Below are 17458 nucleotides of genomic sequence, written 5' to 3' on the forward strand. Positions count from 1 at the left end.
GTGCTGCAGTCCATGGGGTCACAAAGAATTGGACGTCGCTTAGCGACCGAACAACAGCAACGTGAGAAAAAAGATCTGTGACTACATTGTCTACAAGCTTGTTACAAGCTTCCAGTGAAATAGCTGCCAGAGAACATCAAATGACTTCTTAAAAAATGTATGTGTATAAAGTATATTATATATGTACACATATACACATACAATTTCTAGATTTTTAGAGAAGGTTGTGTGTGTCTATATATAAAGACATGAAGAAAGTTTGGGAAGCAGAAAAACATGAAGAAAGTACCAGTCCATCAGTACTCGAGGTGGCACTGATGTCTGAACATTTTTGTGAGTTCCCTCCCAGATGCTTTCCCTGAGCTCACACGCACAGAGGTCTTCTGGCTTTCAGTCCTGTGTTCTTTCCTCTCCTGCATAATTTAAGCCAGTGCCACCCAAGATCTGGCCTGCAGGTTGATGGCATCTCCATCCCCAAGAAGCTTACCAGAGATACAACTTCTTGGACCTTGCCCAGACCTGCTGAATCCAATCTCTTGGGGTGGGGACCAGGCATCTGAGATTTAACATATCCTCTGGGTGATTCAGATGGACAGGAAGAGTTTGAGACGCACTGGCCTATAGCATACAGGATAATGTTTCTTAGTCAATAAGGAAATAACAGTCCAAACTAATGACATATTTATTAATTACACTGTTGTTCCAGGAAAGGGGAGATGAAAGGAATAAAGTCTAAACTTAACTGCAGTTTCCTTTCAACAAGTTGGTTCTCAGGAGAGACGGTTCAGCTATCTCCAGTTGTCAGCACAAAAGCCAGAGTTCTTGTTTCCAGAGCAGATTTCTAGGGAACCAAGACACTTGTGTTGACAAGCAAGATGATCTTCACGGGACTAAACTGCTGCACGACTTCCAGCATTGCTGGTAGAAGAGTCTCCTTTACCTTGGGAGGTGGGAGGAACTGGTGTCCCAGGGTCTTCAGAAAGCTTTAGATCAGCAAAGGATAGCCTCCTCCAGACTGGATGCTCTTAGAGAGTCCTCACAAACTCTTGAGTGTGTAGAATCTGTGTTCCCCCACTCGTGGTGCTCCTTCATAGGTTCCTATTGATAAGCTCCCAGCTGTGCCATTAAGTGCTGTGGGCAGCCATAGATGTGGGTGATGACATCCTGAAGCATGTTCTCACTTTTATAGCAAAACAGTAACTTCATTCTTTTGTTGTTTTGTTTTGGCATGCCGCATGCCTTGCAGGGTCTTAGTTCCCCAACCAGAGATTGAACTTGGGCCCTGGCAGTCAGAGCACAGAGTGCTAACCACTGGACCTCCAGGGAGCTCCCCAATAGCTTCGTTCTTAAAAGCAACTTCATTTTTGTCACAATCAAGGGGACCTGAAGTCATATAAAACCACCTCATAACACAGCGCCCCTCAAAGTGTGGGGGGCTGTGAACAGTAACAAGACGGTACAGAAACAGAAAGTAAGCACTTAGAATCCTTTACATGAGCGCGGCTGTGACACCCAAGCATGGGATCCTTTGTAAAGTGAAGAGCCTCGTTGTGTTTTAGTGTTGGTCTACAGGAGAAGGCAATGGCACCCCACTCCAGTACTCTTGCCTGGAAAATCCCATGGATGGAGGAGCCTGGTAGGCTGCAGTCCATGGGGTCGCCAAGAGTCAGACACGACTGAGCGACTTCACTTTCACTTTTCACTTTCATGCATTGGAGGAGGAAATGGCAACCCACTCCAGTGTTCTTGCCTGGAGAATCCCAGGGACGGTGGGGCCTGGTGGGCTGCCGTCTATGGGGTCGCACAGAGTCGGACACGACTGAAGCAACTTGCAGCAGCAGACTCTTTAAAAAAAAAAAAAGGAGAGAAAGAAATTCATGATAGCCGGTGCCCAGGGGAAAAGACAAAGGAACAAATGAGACTCTATTTAAAAATAATATCCAAAAGCGCGAGCCAAAAAAACTGGCCCTTGACCATGGATGGTTTGGGAAGCACTGGTCTCCACTGTCTTTGTCTCTTTTCAGACACAAAGGGGGCTTTTAGGGTGCTTGTTTCAGAGGGGAACCTGCCACAATCGCAGCCACCTGCAAGGGTCACTTCCAAGACAAATGCGTGCTTGTTTTGCCGGAAGTGAGAAAACATGAACTTGGTGTGGAGGGATAAGCAGAGCAGGAACTAGCCTTGGGTCTCTGCTTGGGAACAAAGGGCGCCACTCTAGGTGTTTTGAAGCAGGGAAATGCCGTGGTTAGGTTTGGTTTTTTAATTGAGTGGGCAACACTGGGCACAGAAACATGAGTTGGGAGGTGTTTACCTTTGTCTGGTCAAGGGTCAGTGGGGGCCTAGGGTTGTGTTGGTGGAGATAAAGAGAAGTCGACACATGCGTGAGGTTTGTCTTTTGTCCTCACTTTTAAAAAATGAAGCTTGACTACATGTGTCAGGAGGTGAGGGAGAGAAATAACTCATTTCTTAGTTTGACTTTGTTTCATGGGTATCTTAATACTGATGGTTTTTCATAGTAATCAGGTTTCTGTGCTAGTTATTTCAGGAAAAGACAGGTGAGTGGTTGGGGGTATTTCTGTTGCTCTTGTATTTGCTCCTCTCTCACAATCTGCCCATTGTCACCTCTATGCATTATCCTTTGACTTTAGGTATTACCTAAATACCTAAGAGCATGGTTCCATCCTAATTTACTATAGAAAATCTGGTTATTGGCTCTCTTTTTTTTCATACTGGACCTTACAGCCTGAAAGCACAATTATAATCATATTTCCACAGCAAAAAACAACCTGAATATTTAATAGATTATATTGAAAATATTATTTTCCCATAAATACACAGGTATGAAATCAATTAATTAAAATTTATATTGTTTATTATACATGATAAGTGCTTGTTTATGTGACTGCTAATTTCTGATAATTAAATTCAGTGTGTGTGTGTGTGCATATGTGTGTGTTGAGACTATTTAGTTCCTATCCAGGGTTATGCAGTGATGCTTATAAAATTGTGGAATCAAAAATTGTGGTTGTCTTCTTTTTATTTTACCAAGTAAGAACCTAAAACCGTGTTTAAAATTTTTTATATCACCATCAATTTAAAAACTTCAGAAAACTCCAAAGAATGGGAAGTAACCAAGGAAATATTATCTTTTTCCCCCAATTACTTTTTAGAAACCAGCTTTACTGGAGGCATAATTTACACATTAAAAAATGCATCTAAATTAAGTGAGGGAAAAAAGTAAGAAGGACCAAACTTTAGGAAGTATTAAAACTAAGAAAAAAACCCAAACAAGTTTAGGTTTTGAAAAATACATGCATGCATCTCTAATTTTTCTCATCTGATTGTGGATTGGTAATAATGTCATCAGGCTGGTCTGCAGGTAGAATCTGGGAGCCCCTCTTCTAGGAGGGGCTAAGAATGGGGAACTCTTCTCAAAATAGTTTAGGGGAGGAAATGTCATTTTCCCTCTACCCTTCCAGATTCTTGGCTGAGACATCCCTACCCCCATTAAAAGCCAGAGTAACAGGAGAAAAAACTATTTTAATTCTGTGAATACACATGGGGATCCCACAAAGATGTGAAACTCAAAAGGCAGTCAGATGATTGAGGCTCACATACCCTCCTGAGCTGAAGAAAAGGCCAGGTGTCTAGGGTTTCAAAGGGGAAAGTGCAGTTTATAGGAAAGTAAGAAGAGGAAATGTTTGGGAAACAAAGGTTGTCAAGCAGATAAGTCTCTCAGGTGAAAAAGTTCTCTCTGATACTAGCTTTCTTCCTGGTACAAGTCTCTTTCTAATGTACATTTCCCTTACAAAAGGGTAACTATTAATAATACTCAGTTTTAGACCTTCTCCGGTGCTGCAGTTTCTCAAAAATATCAGCTCAAAATAATAAATATACCAAAGAGACATATTTTGGGTTGGCTCATTCTGCTCCCTCTTCGATGGAGAAATTGCAGAAATGGCCCAAGTAGCTTTTGCTGGGGGCCCAGAAAATGAAAAGTGGTCACCAGCTGAGGCATGGGGTAGCCGTGGGGTGGGGAACGGGACCATTTGGGGGCATTCCTTTGTTCATTCTTTGTCTGCTCCCAATCCACTTTTCTCCTTTTTAAACCTGTTTAGCCTATCAGCTTATCACTGTGGTGATCGCGGCTGCAGGAGGTGGGCTTCTACTCATCCTGGGCATCGCACTGATTGTTACCTGTTGCAGGTGAGTGCCAAGAGTCCACAGTCTAATCCTCTTTGCCTGTGCTAAGCCAGGGTCAATTTTTTGCCCTTTTAAAAGAATGTGTGGGGTGGTTTACAGTATTAAATCCTATTGTGTGACTGAACCATTAAAAAAAGGGAAACTCATGATAGATAGTGCCACTGGGGAAAGAAAAGGACAGCAAATGGGATTTTCACTTAAAAAAAAAAAAAAAAAAGAATATTCAAAAGCACAAGCAACAGAAGAAAAGGGATTGGACTTCATCAAAATTAAAACTTCTTCACTTCAAAGAACACTATTAAGAAAGTGAAAAAAGACAACATACAGAAGAGGAGAAAGTATTTGCAAATCATATGCCTAATAAAAGACTTGTATCTAGAATATATAAGGAATCCTTACAACGGTAATAAAAAGGTGAAACCACAGAACACATTTTGGGACTTAGTAGAGTGTAGGGTCTTCTGTCTTGGTGCAGAAAGAATTCAGCAAAGTGTTGGATGAAAAGGGATTTATGAGAACAGGATGCTTTTAAGGTTTACAAGCAGGTGGGCAGGAGGGTGCTGCACTAAGAACTTAGTGGGCCACAGTTTTATAACCAAAAGAAGAATGGGGCAGGGGAGCCAGCCATTGTTGAGCAGATGTCAAGCTTCCGTCATCGGCTCCTTCTCCCTGTCAGGCGGGGAGTTTTCTTATTCCTGCTTGATCAAGCCAGGACTATCATGGCACTGTTTAAGTTAGCAGAAGGGTGGTAACCTCTGCTAAAAATGGTAAACCATCTCAGGTTTGAGCATAATGTTTTCTTTTCCCTGTATTTTTGTTTTTAGTGTGCACAGGGGAACACGTCTTGGGAATCATTAACTTACTGACCTTACTGGGCAGGGTGTGGGTCTTGTTTTACCATTGTTTTATTGTTTGGGGCATGTCTTGTGCTTGTGTGGCATGGTTTTGTTTCAAAGCAAGGCAGCTTGGGTTTGTGGTTAAGCAAACCTGCTTTCTGGAGTGATCACTAACTTATAGGGGATCTCCCATACTTTTTTCTTTACTCATGATCCCTTAGTGGGATTAACTGTTTAATCACCTATTTTGTTCCTTTACTCTGTCCCTATCAAAGGCAACCAAGTTAAAAATGGGCAGAGAACTTGAATTGTCATTTCTATAAAGAAGATATGCAAATACCCAATAAACCTACGGAAGCATGCTCAATGTCTTTAGCAGGGAAATGCAGTCAAAACCGACAGCATCAGATACCACTTCACAAACACTAAGATGGTTACTAAAACAAACAGAAACTAGAAAATAACAAGTGTTGGTGAGAACGTGGGGAAAGTAGAACACTCATACACTGCTGGTGAAAATGTACAGTGGTGTAGCCACTTTGAAAAAGTCGCAGAACGTCAAGCAGAGTTGTCGTTCCACCCAGCATGTCCACTCGTGTATCAAAAGAAATAAAAACAGGTATTCACACAGAAACGCGTGAATAAGTTTTCATAGCGGAGTTGTTCATGATAGCCAAAAGGTGAAAGTAACCCAATATCTATCAGCTGATGGATAGATAAACAAAACGTGATATATCCATACGTTGGAGTGTTGTTTGCCATAAAAAGGAATGAGATACTGAATCACACTATAACATGGATAAACCTTGAGAATAGTGTGCTGTGTGAATTAAGCCAGTCACAAAAGACCATACCTGTATGATTCCATTTATTTGAATGTCCAGAATAGGCAAATCCAAGAGAGGCAAAGTAGACTGGCAGTTGCCTAGGGCTGGATGGACAGGGGAAGAATTGGGGAAGAATGGCTTAAGAGTGTGGGGTATATTTCTGGGGTGATGAAATTGTTCTAAAATTGCACGACCGATGGCTGTGTAACCCTGAGGATACCAACAGCCATTGACTTTTACACTTTAAATGGGAAAATTAAGAAGCGAACAAAGATGAAAGGGGTTGCCTGAATATTTAGCAATGGAGAAGTGGCAGGCATGTAGATAAGCAGACAGTAGTAAGCTTGGCTCTAGGCTTCCTGGATAGCAGTAGGACTGGGTTTTGAATGGAAAAGGAAGAAAAAGGAGTCAGTTCCCTTCTCTGTGGTTATTCATTTAAAGGAAAACTCAGATCTTTGGTTTAGATGGTAATAAATGGCAGGAATTACCCTGACATGTCTAATGGAGGGGACCTACAAAAATAGCAAATTATCTTTTTGACCATTGACCCAAAGGGCATTTTAAAATAATCTCTATCTCCAGGAAGGCTGCAGAGGGCCAGCTGCTCCCACCCAGGGACGCAGACTTCAGGGTTCAGTCTTGACCTGTCGTTTACAAAGTTGCCATCAAAGCATCCAAGAGAAACCTCACGAGTAGAAATAAAGTTCTGGGTGTGAGACTAGGAGCTAGAGAGACAGACCTTGAGTTCTGCAGGGCACAGAAGCCACCTGTCTACTAAGCACCCTGTCAGGTAATACAGCCATCTGGGGAAAGTTTGTGACTGTTGGTCCCTGGGAGAAGGTCGTTGTGAATCATTGAGGCATTGTTTGAGACCGGATGCTCCACCCCTCAGGGAGCAGCACAAAGGCACATCTATTCTCAGCTTTTGTAAAGAGAGACAGAACCTAAGGCCCATGGCTGGACATTTTAAGATTCTGAATGATGTGGTGTCTTCCCTAGAAAGTTCATTTACAGCAAAGTGAGGTGGAGGGAGAAAACTCCAGGTTATCTTACTGTCTGATCTGAGGCCTGTTACAGAAGGTGAATAATATATTCTCCAACAGTTTGCAGTCAGAGGACTCTCAATGGTAAGGAACTTGTGCTAGGGTTTCCCTGCCCTGCTGACATGAGGATTTATATGGGTGTATATATAGGTGGGCATTTCTGCCAACAAAACATACTATTTTCATGGTTTGTGAAGTAGCTCTATTGTAGGAAGGGAGACCCCTAGAGAGTAGGCTTGAGAGTAGGCTCTTGCTAACATGTAGAAATGAACTGTCTGAGGAGACACACATGCTGATAAAGCAAGAGACTTTTTTGGGAAGGGGTGTCCGGGCAGAGAAGGGCAGGGTAAGGGAACCCAGGAGAACTGCTCTGCCACGTGGCTCGCAGTCTCCGATTTCATGGTGATGGGTTAGTTTCTGGGCTGTCTCTGGCCAGTCATTCTGACTCAGAGTCCTTCCTGGTGGTGCACGCATTACTCAACCAAGATGGACTCCAGCAAGGAGGATTCTGGGAGGTCAGTAGGACATATGGACTGGGGTCTCCTCTCTCCTTTTGACCTCTCCCAAGTTCTTCCGGTTGGGTAGCTCATTAGTTCTGAGTTCCTTACCAGGACCTCCTGTTGTAAGGTAGCTCACGCAAATGGCTACTATTTTGCCTGGCCAGGTGGCGGTTTCTGTCATAGTCCCCCCTAACAGCTTCATGAAGTGGAAGAGCACTGGCCAAGGAGTTGGGAGGCCTGAATTCTAGTCCCAGCTTTGCTAGAGGCAAACTGTTACCCCAAGAGAAGTCATATCCTTCACAAAGCCCCATCCCCAGAGCTCCTGGAGCAGGTTGGGAACCCCTGGACTAAAGAACCATCAAGCCCTTCTAGCTCCAACACCTTGTGAATTTATGACTCTTGTTTCCCTGCCCGCCCCCACAGTACAGTGATCTCTGTCCCCCAGTAGAGTCTAAATCTGCTCCACTGCAGCTGTCTTTGTCCTCTCTTCCCCCAGTAACCTGACCATTTTGGTTGGAAGCTTTTTGCATGTAATATATTTACATCTAGTTGCATTTTTATAGGTAAATACTAAAAATAAGAACAATAACAACATTTCTCAGTGGGCAATTACAAAAAAAATACAGTGGTATCTTTAGGCTTGTTTTTCCTTGTTGAAAAGCTAGATGGTATTTTCACAAATATCATTTCCTCACAGAACTTTCAATTCTTTTTTTTACCATGCAGAAAGAATAAAAATGACATAAGCAAACTTATCTTCAAAAGTGGGGATTTCCAGATGTCCCCATATGCTGAGTACCCCAAGAACCCTCGCTCACAAGAATGGGGCCGAGAAGCTATTGAAATGCATGAGAATGGAAGTACCAAAAACCTCCTCCAGATGACAGACGTGTATTACTCGGTGTGTATTCCCATGCCCAAGTGACCTCCTAGCTCCAACTTCCTTGGAGAATTAAAGGGATTCTGTTTTTTTGTTTTGGGATTTTTCTGTTTGTTTTGGTTTGGTTTTTTGGTCACTACGCACAACTTGCAGAATCTTAGTTTCCAACCTCCAGAATCTTAGTTTCCTGACCAGGGATTAAATGTGAGCCTTGGTAGCGAAAGCGCTGAGTCCTAACCAGCAGGCTACCAGGGAACTTGCAAGGGATTCTGTTTTGTTGTAGTAAAAACACTCCAGCTTATTAAGGGTAAAAGAGAATGGTGGCCTATACCTTTGTCTCATACAATTTAATATTCAATTTATTTACTATCTCTTTGCATAGTATTTATTAGTTTCAACATTGAGATATGACGAGTACTTCTAAAGAGCACAGTATGTACTTTATGAGGTTCTAGCAATAAACGTCTTGTCACTGAACTTGCTTTTAAGTTATAGAACTGGAAGTTAAAAGATAGAGAAAGAATTTAATGGTATTTGGTCTTTGACCCTTTCATTTCTGTCTCTTGTCTGCCATGCTTTATGTCATGTGGTTTGGTAGTTGAAACTGAGGGACTGGGAAAAAGTGTAAAGAGAATAATTCAATGTCATCCTCAACCAGCACTTGTCAAAAGGTTTAGAAGATTCAATAGGTTTTTAATAATTTGCTATGTCTGGCCCTGGACTGGGTCATTTGGAAAGATGGGAGACCACCTTGAACCCTTGCTTCTTTTGTCCCACATTGAATAACCCATGTCATATTCCCATGCCTGCTCAGTTCTTTTGTGTTACACTGCATCAGCCGTAAAGCAAACACAGGCAGGGATACCTGAGCTGGAAAATAAACAGTCATCAGGTGATGCAAAGCCGTTAGAGGTACAGCAATGAAACCTTGCCTGTGAGGACTTAATCACTTCAGGCAATCCTGTTAAAAGCACAGCCCCTCTGGTTGCTATAGAGATTAACCTGTGGGTTTAGACTTTGGATGGGAGAGGCGATTCATGCTAAGGAAGCTATAGTTTCAACAGATTGTGAAAATTTTGAACCTGGCGTAGAAGAAAAACAAAAAGAAACAAGGGGAAAGATAACCGTAGTTACGAAGATCGATCTGGTTCAAATGTTCCTGTTGGTATCTCCCCGTAGTGTTAGTTGCTCAGCTGTGTCCGACTCTTTGCGACCCCATGGACTGTGTCCCGGCAGGCTCCTCTGTCTATGGAATTCTCCAGGCAAGAATATCGGAGTGGGTTGCCATTTCCCTTCTCTAGGGGATCTTCCAGACCCAGGGATTGAACCCTGGGTCTCCTGCATTGTGGGCAAATTCTTTACTATCCGAGCTACCAGGGAAGCCCTATTTCTACATAAGGGCTTTGCTTTCCCGTTGGCTTGTCAGGCCAGTTCTTTTCCTCTGGTATCTGCAGCTGAAACTAAGCCTGTATCTCTCCTGGGTTGCCTGCACCCTCACACCCTCCTCTAGAGGCTCTTCAGAGCAGCGCCAGGACAGAGCAGCTGACAGGCCTGCAGCGTCACAAGACCCACCTTTGCTGCATGTTCCCAGGCCAATAGCTGAAGAGTTGTCTTACAGAGATACAGTCATGAACTTAAATGAGCCCCGTCTTCATTTCAGACAGTAGGCTGAACAGTCTGTAGAGGCAGAGTCTAAGTTTAGGGGCTACTTTTGCGTTAGGTAGGTAGTCACGACCCACTAAGCTGGGATTTGATCAGAGAGACACCTGAGAATCAGCTCGCCTCCTTCTTTGGGGTCCTAACTCCCTCTGATGGGTGGCCAGACAACCTTGCAAAGGCCAGGCCCCTGTCTCAGCTGGGATGGTAATGTACCACTAAATGCCATAGAGGATCTAAAGCCATTGTGTTGGGGCTTCCCTGGTGGCTCAGTGGTAAAGAATCCACCTGCCAATGCAGGAGACTTGGGTTCAATCCCTGACCAGGGAACATCCCACAAGCTGAGAAACAGCTAAGCCTGCAGGCCGCAACTGTTCAGCCTGTTGTGCTCTAGAGCCTGGGAGTTGCAACTCCTGAAGCCCAAGTGCCCCAGAGCCTGTGCTCTTCAATAAGATAAGCTACGGTCATAAGAAGCCTGCACAGCAACGAAGACCTCAGTACAGCCATAAATAAATAAATAAAATTACTTTAAAAAAGTAAAGCCTTTGAGCTCCAGAGAGAAACGCCTTTTGAAAGTCAAAATAGTAATCAGATAATCATTACTTTTGATAATAATCAAGGGAATAATTAACCCAGGTCTGGGTCACTGGGCTGCTCTTGATTATATAATGTTTCTAAAACTCTGCCCTTAAAATATGGGCAAAGGGTCCCAGGTTCCATAAAGAGACAATCTGGGAGGTCCTGACTTGTAGGTGAGACCTTGCTCTGCAAAGTATCAGTTCAGTTCAGTTCAGTCCAGTTGCTCAGTCGTGTCCGACTCTTTGTGACCCCATGAGTTGCAGCACGCCAGGCCTCCCTGTCCATCACCAACTCCCAGAGTTCACCCAAACTCATGTTCTTCGAGTCAGTGATGCCATCCAGCCATCTCATCCTCTGTCGTCCCCTTCTCCTCCTGCCCCAAGATCAGGGTCTTTTCCAATGAGTCAACTCTTCGCATGAGGTGGCTTTGGTATTGGAGTTTCAGCTTCAGCATCAGTCCTTCCAAAGAACACCCAGGACTGATCTCCTTTAGGATGGACTGGTTGGATGTCCTTGCAGTCCAAGGGACTCTCAAGAGTCTTCTCCAACACCACACTTCAAAAGCATCAGTTCTTTGGCGCTCAGCCTTCTTCACAGTCCAACTCTCACATCCATACATGACCACAGGAAAAACCATAGCCTTGACTAGACGGACCTTTGTTGGCAAAGTAATGTCCCTGCCTTTGAATATGCTATCTAGGTTGGTCATAACTTTCCTTCCAAGGAGTAAGTGTCTTTTAATTTCATGGCTGCAGTCACCCTCTGCAGTGATTTTGGAGCCCAAAAAAATAAAGGCTGACACTGTTTCCACGGTTTCCCCATCTATTTGCCATGAAGTGATGGGACCAGATGCCATGATCTTAGTGTTCTGAATGTTGAGCTTTAAGCCAACTTTTTCACTCTCCTCTTTCACTTTCATCAAGAGGCTTTTTAGTTCCTCTTCACTTTCTGCCATAAGGGTGGTGTCATCTGCATATCTGAGGTTACTGATATTTCTCTCGGCAATCTTGATTCCAGCTTGTGCTTCTTCCAGCCCAGCGTTTCTCATACTAAGTATAGCTGCCTCCATTTTAAATTCATCAAAATGTAGCATTCGTTGTTTCTTTTTTTGTTATCTGTTAGATTTAAACCTAAGATTAAATTGATTTTTCTTCTTTTCTCTTTGGCCACCAGCCCTCAAGTGTAAGGAATCCTGAACTTGAACGAAATGGACTCTACCCGGCCTACACTGGATTGCCAGGATCACGGCACTCTTGCATTTTCCCTGGACAGTATAACCCATCTTTCATCAGTGATGAGAGCAGGAGAAGAGACTACTTCTAAATGCAGAAGAGAGAGGGGCCCCTTGCTCTGACTGCACCAGGGGAGCACCACCCTGGGGCCGCTCCCAGGACTAGTGGAGCCATCCCTGAGCAGGCAGCAGAAAGGGGATGGGCATGGGGGGACGTGACCACAGTGGAGGGGACAGCTGGAGCCCCTGGATGTGGAACTGCAGGCTGCTCACCCGGCACCTTCATTGCTACTGTGAATGTGAACACGGGCCAATCCATTCAAGTCCCCGCGTGACCGCAGCATGGCCACAGCTCTGGAGTGGCTGTTAGTTAGGGCTGATCACTAGGCATCCGTGCAGGAACCCAGGTTTTCCTCAGTTTGCACTTTAGTAAATGCAGAAGGAGGGAGGGAGGCCTCCTTTCAGATTCTTTCCAAGACTGCTCTAGAAAGGCCTCTTCTCCTCAGACACTTCCATAGGACTCTATTCAGTGATTCATTTACAGTGAAATGCTCTTTCATTGTCTTCCTGCCCAGTAGCTACATGCTGAACAGTAGATGCTGAAGGACATGCCACTAGTGTTTGGAATTGCTGCAGGTTAACATGCATGCAGCATTTTCACACGCTCCCAAGTCTTCTTGTGCAACGTTCTCCAAACAACCCCAAAGGGAGGAACTGAAACTTGTGAGGCGAAGCACACAGCTCCAGTTTGTTTTCTTCAGTCAAAGGGACACATTTATCTAGGATTATTCCTTTGCGGTTACTTCTCATGTTACCATTCATATCTGGATCAGAGCAAAACAAGTTTCATTTGATTCTAGTTTGAGGCATCCATCCGCCCCATGGTGAGCCCTATGGGCACTGGGCAAGGACCCTGGGGGAAGGTGCTGGCCCTGAGGGCACTGCACGGGGTGTGGGCTCAGACCTCCACCCTCAAGGCCAGGGCTGCTGTGTGTGGAGCAGAAGTCTGAATGCAGGTTGGATCCAAGCTGGTAGGTACTTCACCACTCATGGAAAAGCAGCTGAATGTGCTTCAGGAAATGGGCTGAACAGGTGTGTCCATTTTCTGAGACGCCAGTGCTTTGGGAAGCCAGGTATGTGGTTCCCAAGGAAGAACGGGGAGCTGGGCTGGAACCACACGCATGTCTGCTTACCCACCAGTGCGGCATCTTTGCTAGGAGCCCTGATCTCGTCCACAAACTCAGAGTTGGTTGGTTGGTTCAGCCAACCACTCAAAGCTATTTATTCATTGAAGAAATAACTTATTTTCTCTCAAACAGTAATTTGTAACTCTCTCTACTACTATGGAGTTCTGTCCTGAAACAGGGGTGTAATTCAAGTTAGCATCTGAGAACTAAAGATTGCTGGCTGTTTAGGGAATGGAGCATCTGCCTGCGGGGAGGCGGCTCCACACATTTGTATGAGGCTGTGGCGTGGGTCCTGCCAGGAGGGCATAGCCAATGCTGTGCCTTTACCTGCTGCTGTGGACCCATGATCTTTGTCATCTGCTTTTGAACATCCTGGTTCGGGATGAAGTGAACACAGAAGTAAAATAACTGTTCTCATCCTAAAGCTTGGAGTGCAGTGACACCCACACTTCTGGAAATGGTGCAGCCTTTGGAGACCGTTCTAGCCCAGGCATGGTTGTTCCTTCAGGGTTCTCTAATCTCTTCAGAATGAATCTAATCCTAGTGTAATCCCCGTCCTAATGGTTTTGAGTGCAAATTCCTGAGTCCCGTGGTCTGCACAAGTCACCGTCGCCCCGCCGCGGCCAGGTTACTCTTCAGGTGTGATCACTTAGTGCTTAAATTGCATTCATCTCATGAGACACATGGAAAGAACCCTGCTTTTTGTCAGTGGGTGCGAACTTAACATAGGATCACCTGTTAGAGATCTTGGGTCTTGCCTCTCTCCGTGCAACCAGACATGCCTTTCTGTGCCTCGTGGGCTCTCATCTAACTGGAGAGCTCGAGCTCCTAGCCTCAGCTCACCTGAGCCAGCAAGCCGGGCCGCGAGGAGCTGCTGCTTCTGGGCTCCTGCTGCAGAGCCTTGCTGGCCCCCGGGACCCGGGGCCGCAGTGGGGGCCGTCCCCAGGCATACAAGCCCACCACCTGCAGCTGACATCACAGCTGGCAGGTCATCTCCTGTGCCCGGGGCCAGAAGCTATACTCTTCACCGAATGAAGCGTTCTGTCCCCAGAGTGTTGTGGAGCAGAATCCCAACGTCCAGAACAGAGTATGCTGTGAGTTTCAAAGAGGCTTTCCTGGGAGTGGTTTTGTGCATGTGAAGTGGATTGAGAGAGTTGTTTTTTCTTGGACTGTGAAAAACGGAGGCACCCTGCAAGGCTGAGGTCACATCACATATGCAGTTGCTAGGCGGCTTGCAGGGGTGGGGGCTTAGGGTGCCAGTGCTGGCTGCCCACCTGGGTGAGGAAGGGAGAGGCCGGCTTCATTCCTGCTTGGGGTTAAAATACTTTCAGAAAGGTCCTCCCTGAGCTGGGAAACAGCTGGTGGGGCAACAGCCCCGGGACTGAGGGGACAGGCTGGATGCTCCCCTGGTGACCAGAAGCCCAGGCACAGGTTCAGGTTAGTCCACGCACCTGGAGTGATTCCTGGTCACAGAAATGCCATGGTCCTGTGTGGGGCCCCACTTGAGGAAGCTGCCCATAAGACGCTCAGACCTCAGTAGGAAAGTGTGGGGCTGCATGGAACCACCGTGTCATTCAGCATGCCAGAGCGTGGTGACTCTCAGAGCAGGGCAGTGCTCACTGGGGCCTACCATCATCTGTGGAGTCTGCCGAAGCTCCAGAGGGTCTGAAATCTGGTGTCTTTTATTTTTTGCCCCATGACCCAGCCTTGCTAAAGACATTTTAGAAAGCCTAAATAGTCCCAGTGAGCATCTCATGTGTTCCCAGCAGAGCCAGGCTCTGTGCAGACTACTTGGTCTCACCCCACCCTTGTGAGGTGGGCATGAGAGGGCCCATTTCTCGGACATGGGAACCTTCAGAGGGGATCAATACCTTGGCTTAGAGAGCCAGGACCCATACCCTCTGCCTGGCTCCCTCTTCCCACTGTACCTCTTGCCTCACCTCCCTGGCAGATGCCTCACCATCCAGTATCAAAGAGAGCTTGAGAGAGTGGGCTTAAAAGTTGTGTTTAATATTGGTAAGCAGTAGCTAAACTAATGCCATAAAGTGCAAAAACAAAATGTTGAAAAGTCCTTTCAGGTCCTTACATGTATTGCTTGGATGCTTGTGGTCATTGTTAATAGTGGCTGGCTCATGCTTATTAGCAAGGAGCATATTGGTACGTGGCTTTGGATGAAGGAAGTGTATGGTGATGACCTGGGTTTTTGACAGACGTGGCCAGACTTAGTCATCCTTCTGAGTGCTGCCTTGCCCTGTTCCTGTGGTGAGGCTGTGTTTCCCACATATTGGAAGCATGTTTTTGTGAATATTATCAGAGTCTGGAACCTATTCAGTTGAATGTCTTAGATGCTGACAAATCTTCCTCCTTTGACACAAGTTTGTTTTCAGAAGCAGCTAAGTCATTTAGAGCCAAAATTGCTGAGTGGAGAATGTAATCAAGCTGAGTTATCAGCATTTGAGGTCAAGAACTAAGATGTAACTGTTAAGTTCTTGAAGAGGTCATTCTTAACGTTGGCCCAAATGAGAGGGCAACGTCTTTGCAAAGATAAGACGGGATGGCTGCCCACGAAAATGTCTTTGAAGGATGATGTTCATTCAGATATAAAAGTTCCCAGAGTAGACACATCAGGGTCAGTCCTCACATGTGACTTTTTGGAGCCCCCATTAAGCCATCTTGCCCACTGTCGGGGCATCCTGTTGCTGTAACTGTGAGTGCTGCTGGCAGAAGCTAGAGTGGTGTCCAGGCCAACTGTTCCTGGCTTAGTTTAGTTGAAGGAAAAAAAGTGAAGTGAAATACACCCCAAATTAGGGTTTTGACCCATGGTTCTAAGATACACTGATTTCAAAACTAGAGCACTTCTTCAGAGAGAGGAAGAATGCAAAGTTCAGTATCTCAGTATTTTGTATCTTATTGAACACCACCCTTAATATCAGAGAGATTCTTTTCTGTGTGAAACTGTGGGGATTAGAAGGGACATTCCATTCCTTCCTTCTTGACAAAGCGTCATTCAGAGGTTCTCCTGTGCATTCTTGGAAACAGATACAGTTTTGTAGAGTTGCCTGTTGAGTATGTATTCTTTTTCTTTTCTTGAATCCCCAGAAAGATTAAGGTATTAAATGTCAGTTAATTTGTTGTGCTAAAGTATCTTTTCAAGTGTGTTATAATCCATCCTATTTGATTTAAAGTGCTCACAGAAAACCCTGTGCAACTCAAGGGGACAATTGAGGTCTAAAAAGAGACGTATCTTATACTGGCTCTGTCTTCTAGGCATTGTAAAGAGCACATTTAAAAGAAATTGTATGTTAGATTCTGGCTTTACCTTTTTTTTTTCTCTCTCTCTTGGATACATAATAGTGCACTTCGGGTGCAGAGTTTTTGGGGAGGAAGGATGGGACGAGACAGGGATGGGATGGAACCAGTCTACCTGGGAAACTAACCCAGGTTTCTGTATTATTTTGCCTGTTTCTTAAAAGACCTCTCATCAGGGGTTGCTGTGAGTTTTGTTAATGTTTGTGTTGCTGGATTTTTGGTTAAATGAAACCTGTAGCTGGAAAATTAACTTTTTGAGTTTTCACATTGTCCCAAATTTCTCTTTGCAGACCTTTAAACCTTAGCCCCTGGTTGATTGTGTTAAATCCATTATAAGAATGTTATTTAAAGTTGTATTATAATTGCAACCTTCACTAATTATTCAGTACTGTAGCAGCAAAATATTATTTGTAAGAATTCGATTATTTTTATACTTATACCCACTATTAAGTCTGGCGTTCTAGTCAGTAAAATAATGCAATAAAATCAATATCATTTTCACTGTGTTTTTCTGGTGATAACAAACACACCACCTCAGAGTACAACAGGTTCGTTTTCATGAGGGCATCATTTAAACGCTGGAGCTACACCATGAACTCTAATGGCAGAGCAGGGGTTGAGCCGTTTCGTATGCTCAGTGCTATGGGTGAGGAAATATGCTCTTGATGATGGATGGATGGGCAGATGGATTGACCTAAATGATGAAAAGCCTGCTTCAGGATAACACCTGCTTTGTTTGCTGTTCTTTCTGTGTGTTGGAGAGAGCCGGTAACCAATCTTCGGACACAGAAAATTTCCTCCTGAATGCCTCCCACCACCGGGTGCCCACTCTTCAGGTTTCAGAGGAGAAGGTAAAGTAAGCATATCTGTGATCTGTGGTCGAGAGATGTTGGAGCTTGAAGATGATGAGCTGTGGGCCTCATATTTACATGGCCAATGAGTGTGGCAGCTTGGCTGATTGTTCATTAATTACTTACTGAGGGCCTTTCATGACAGGGATGGATGAGCCTTTCAGATGCTTTGTGACAGTAACCTTGGCATTAGGAGACGCCAGTAATAGCAGCTTGGGACATGAAGGTGACCTTTTGGCAGCTTAGATCAGGGTTGCAGCCCACCAAACATCTCTGAATGGAAATGAGCAGCACACTGCTTTCTGTCCCATCATTTAATCCCCCATGAGACCTTGGCAGAATCTGCTGACTCTGAC

General features: G+C 44.9%; 1 protein-coding gene across 2 annotated transcripts in view; it reads left to right on the plus strand.

Moving 5' to 3' along the window:
• HEG1 (heart development protein with EGF like domains 1) overlaps positions 1–16752 on the plus strand; it is an 84085-nt gene extending 67333 nt beyond the window's left edge. For both annotated transcript variants that reach the window (XM_086402075.1, XM_086402068.1), the window contains 3 exons: positions 4119–4206; positions 8136–8310; positions 11698–16752. In XM_086402075.1, the coding sequence (XP_086258201.1) occupies positions 4119–4206; positions 8136–8310; positions 11698–11847 (413 nt within the window). In that variant the 3' untranslated portion in view covers positions 11848–16752. The remainder of the gene's footprint in view (positions 1–4118; positions 4207–8135; positions 8311–11697) is intronic.
• Positions 16753–17458: the final 706 nt, after the last annotated feature.

Source organism: Bos grunniens, chromosome 1 (assembly GCF_055505025.1).
Source record: "Bos grunniens cultivar Pamir isolate PY7600 chromosome 1, Bosgru_T2T1.0, whole genome shotgun sequence".
NCBI lineage: Eukaryota > Metazoa > Chordata > Mammalia > Artiodactyla > Bovidae > Bos > Bos grunniens.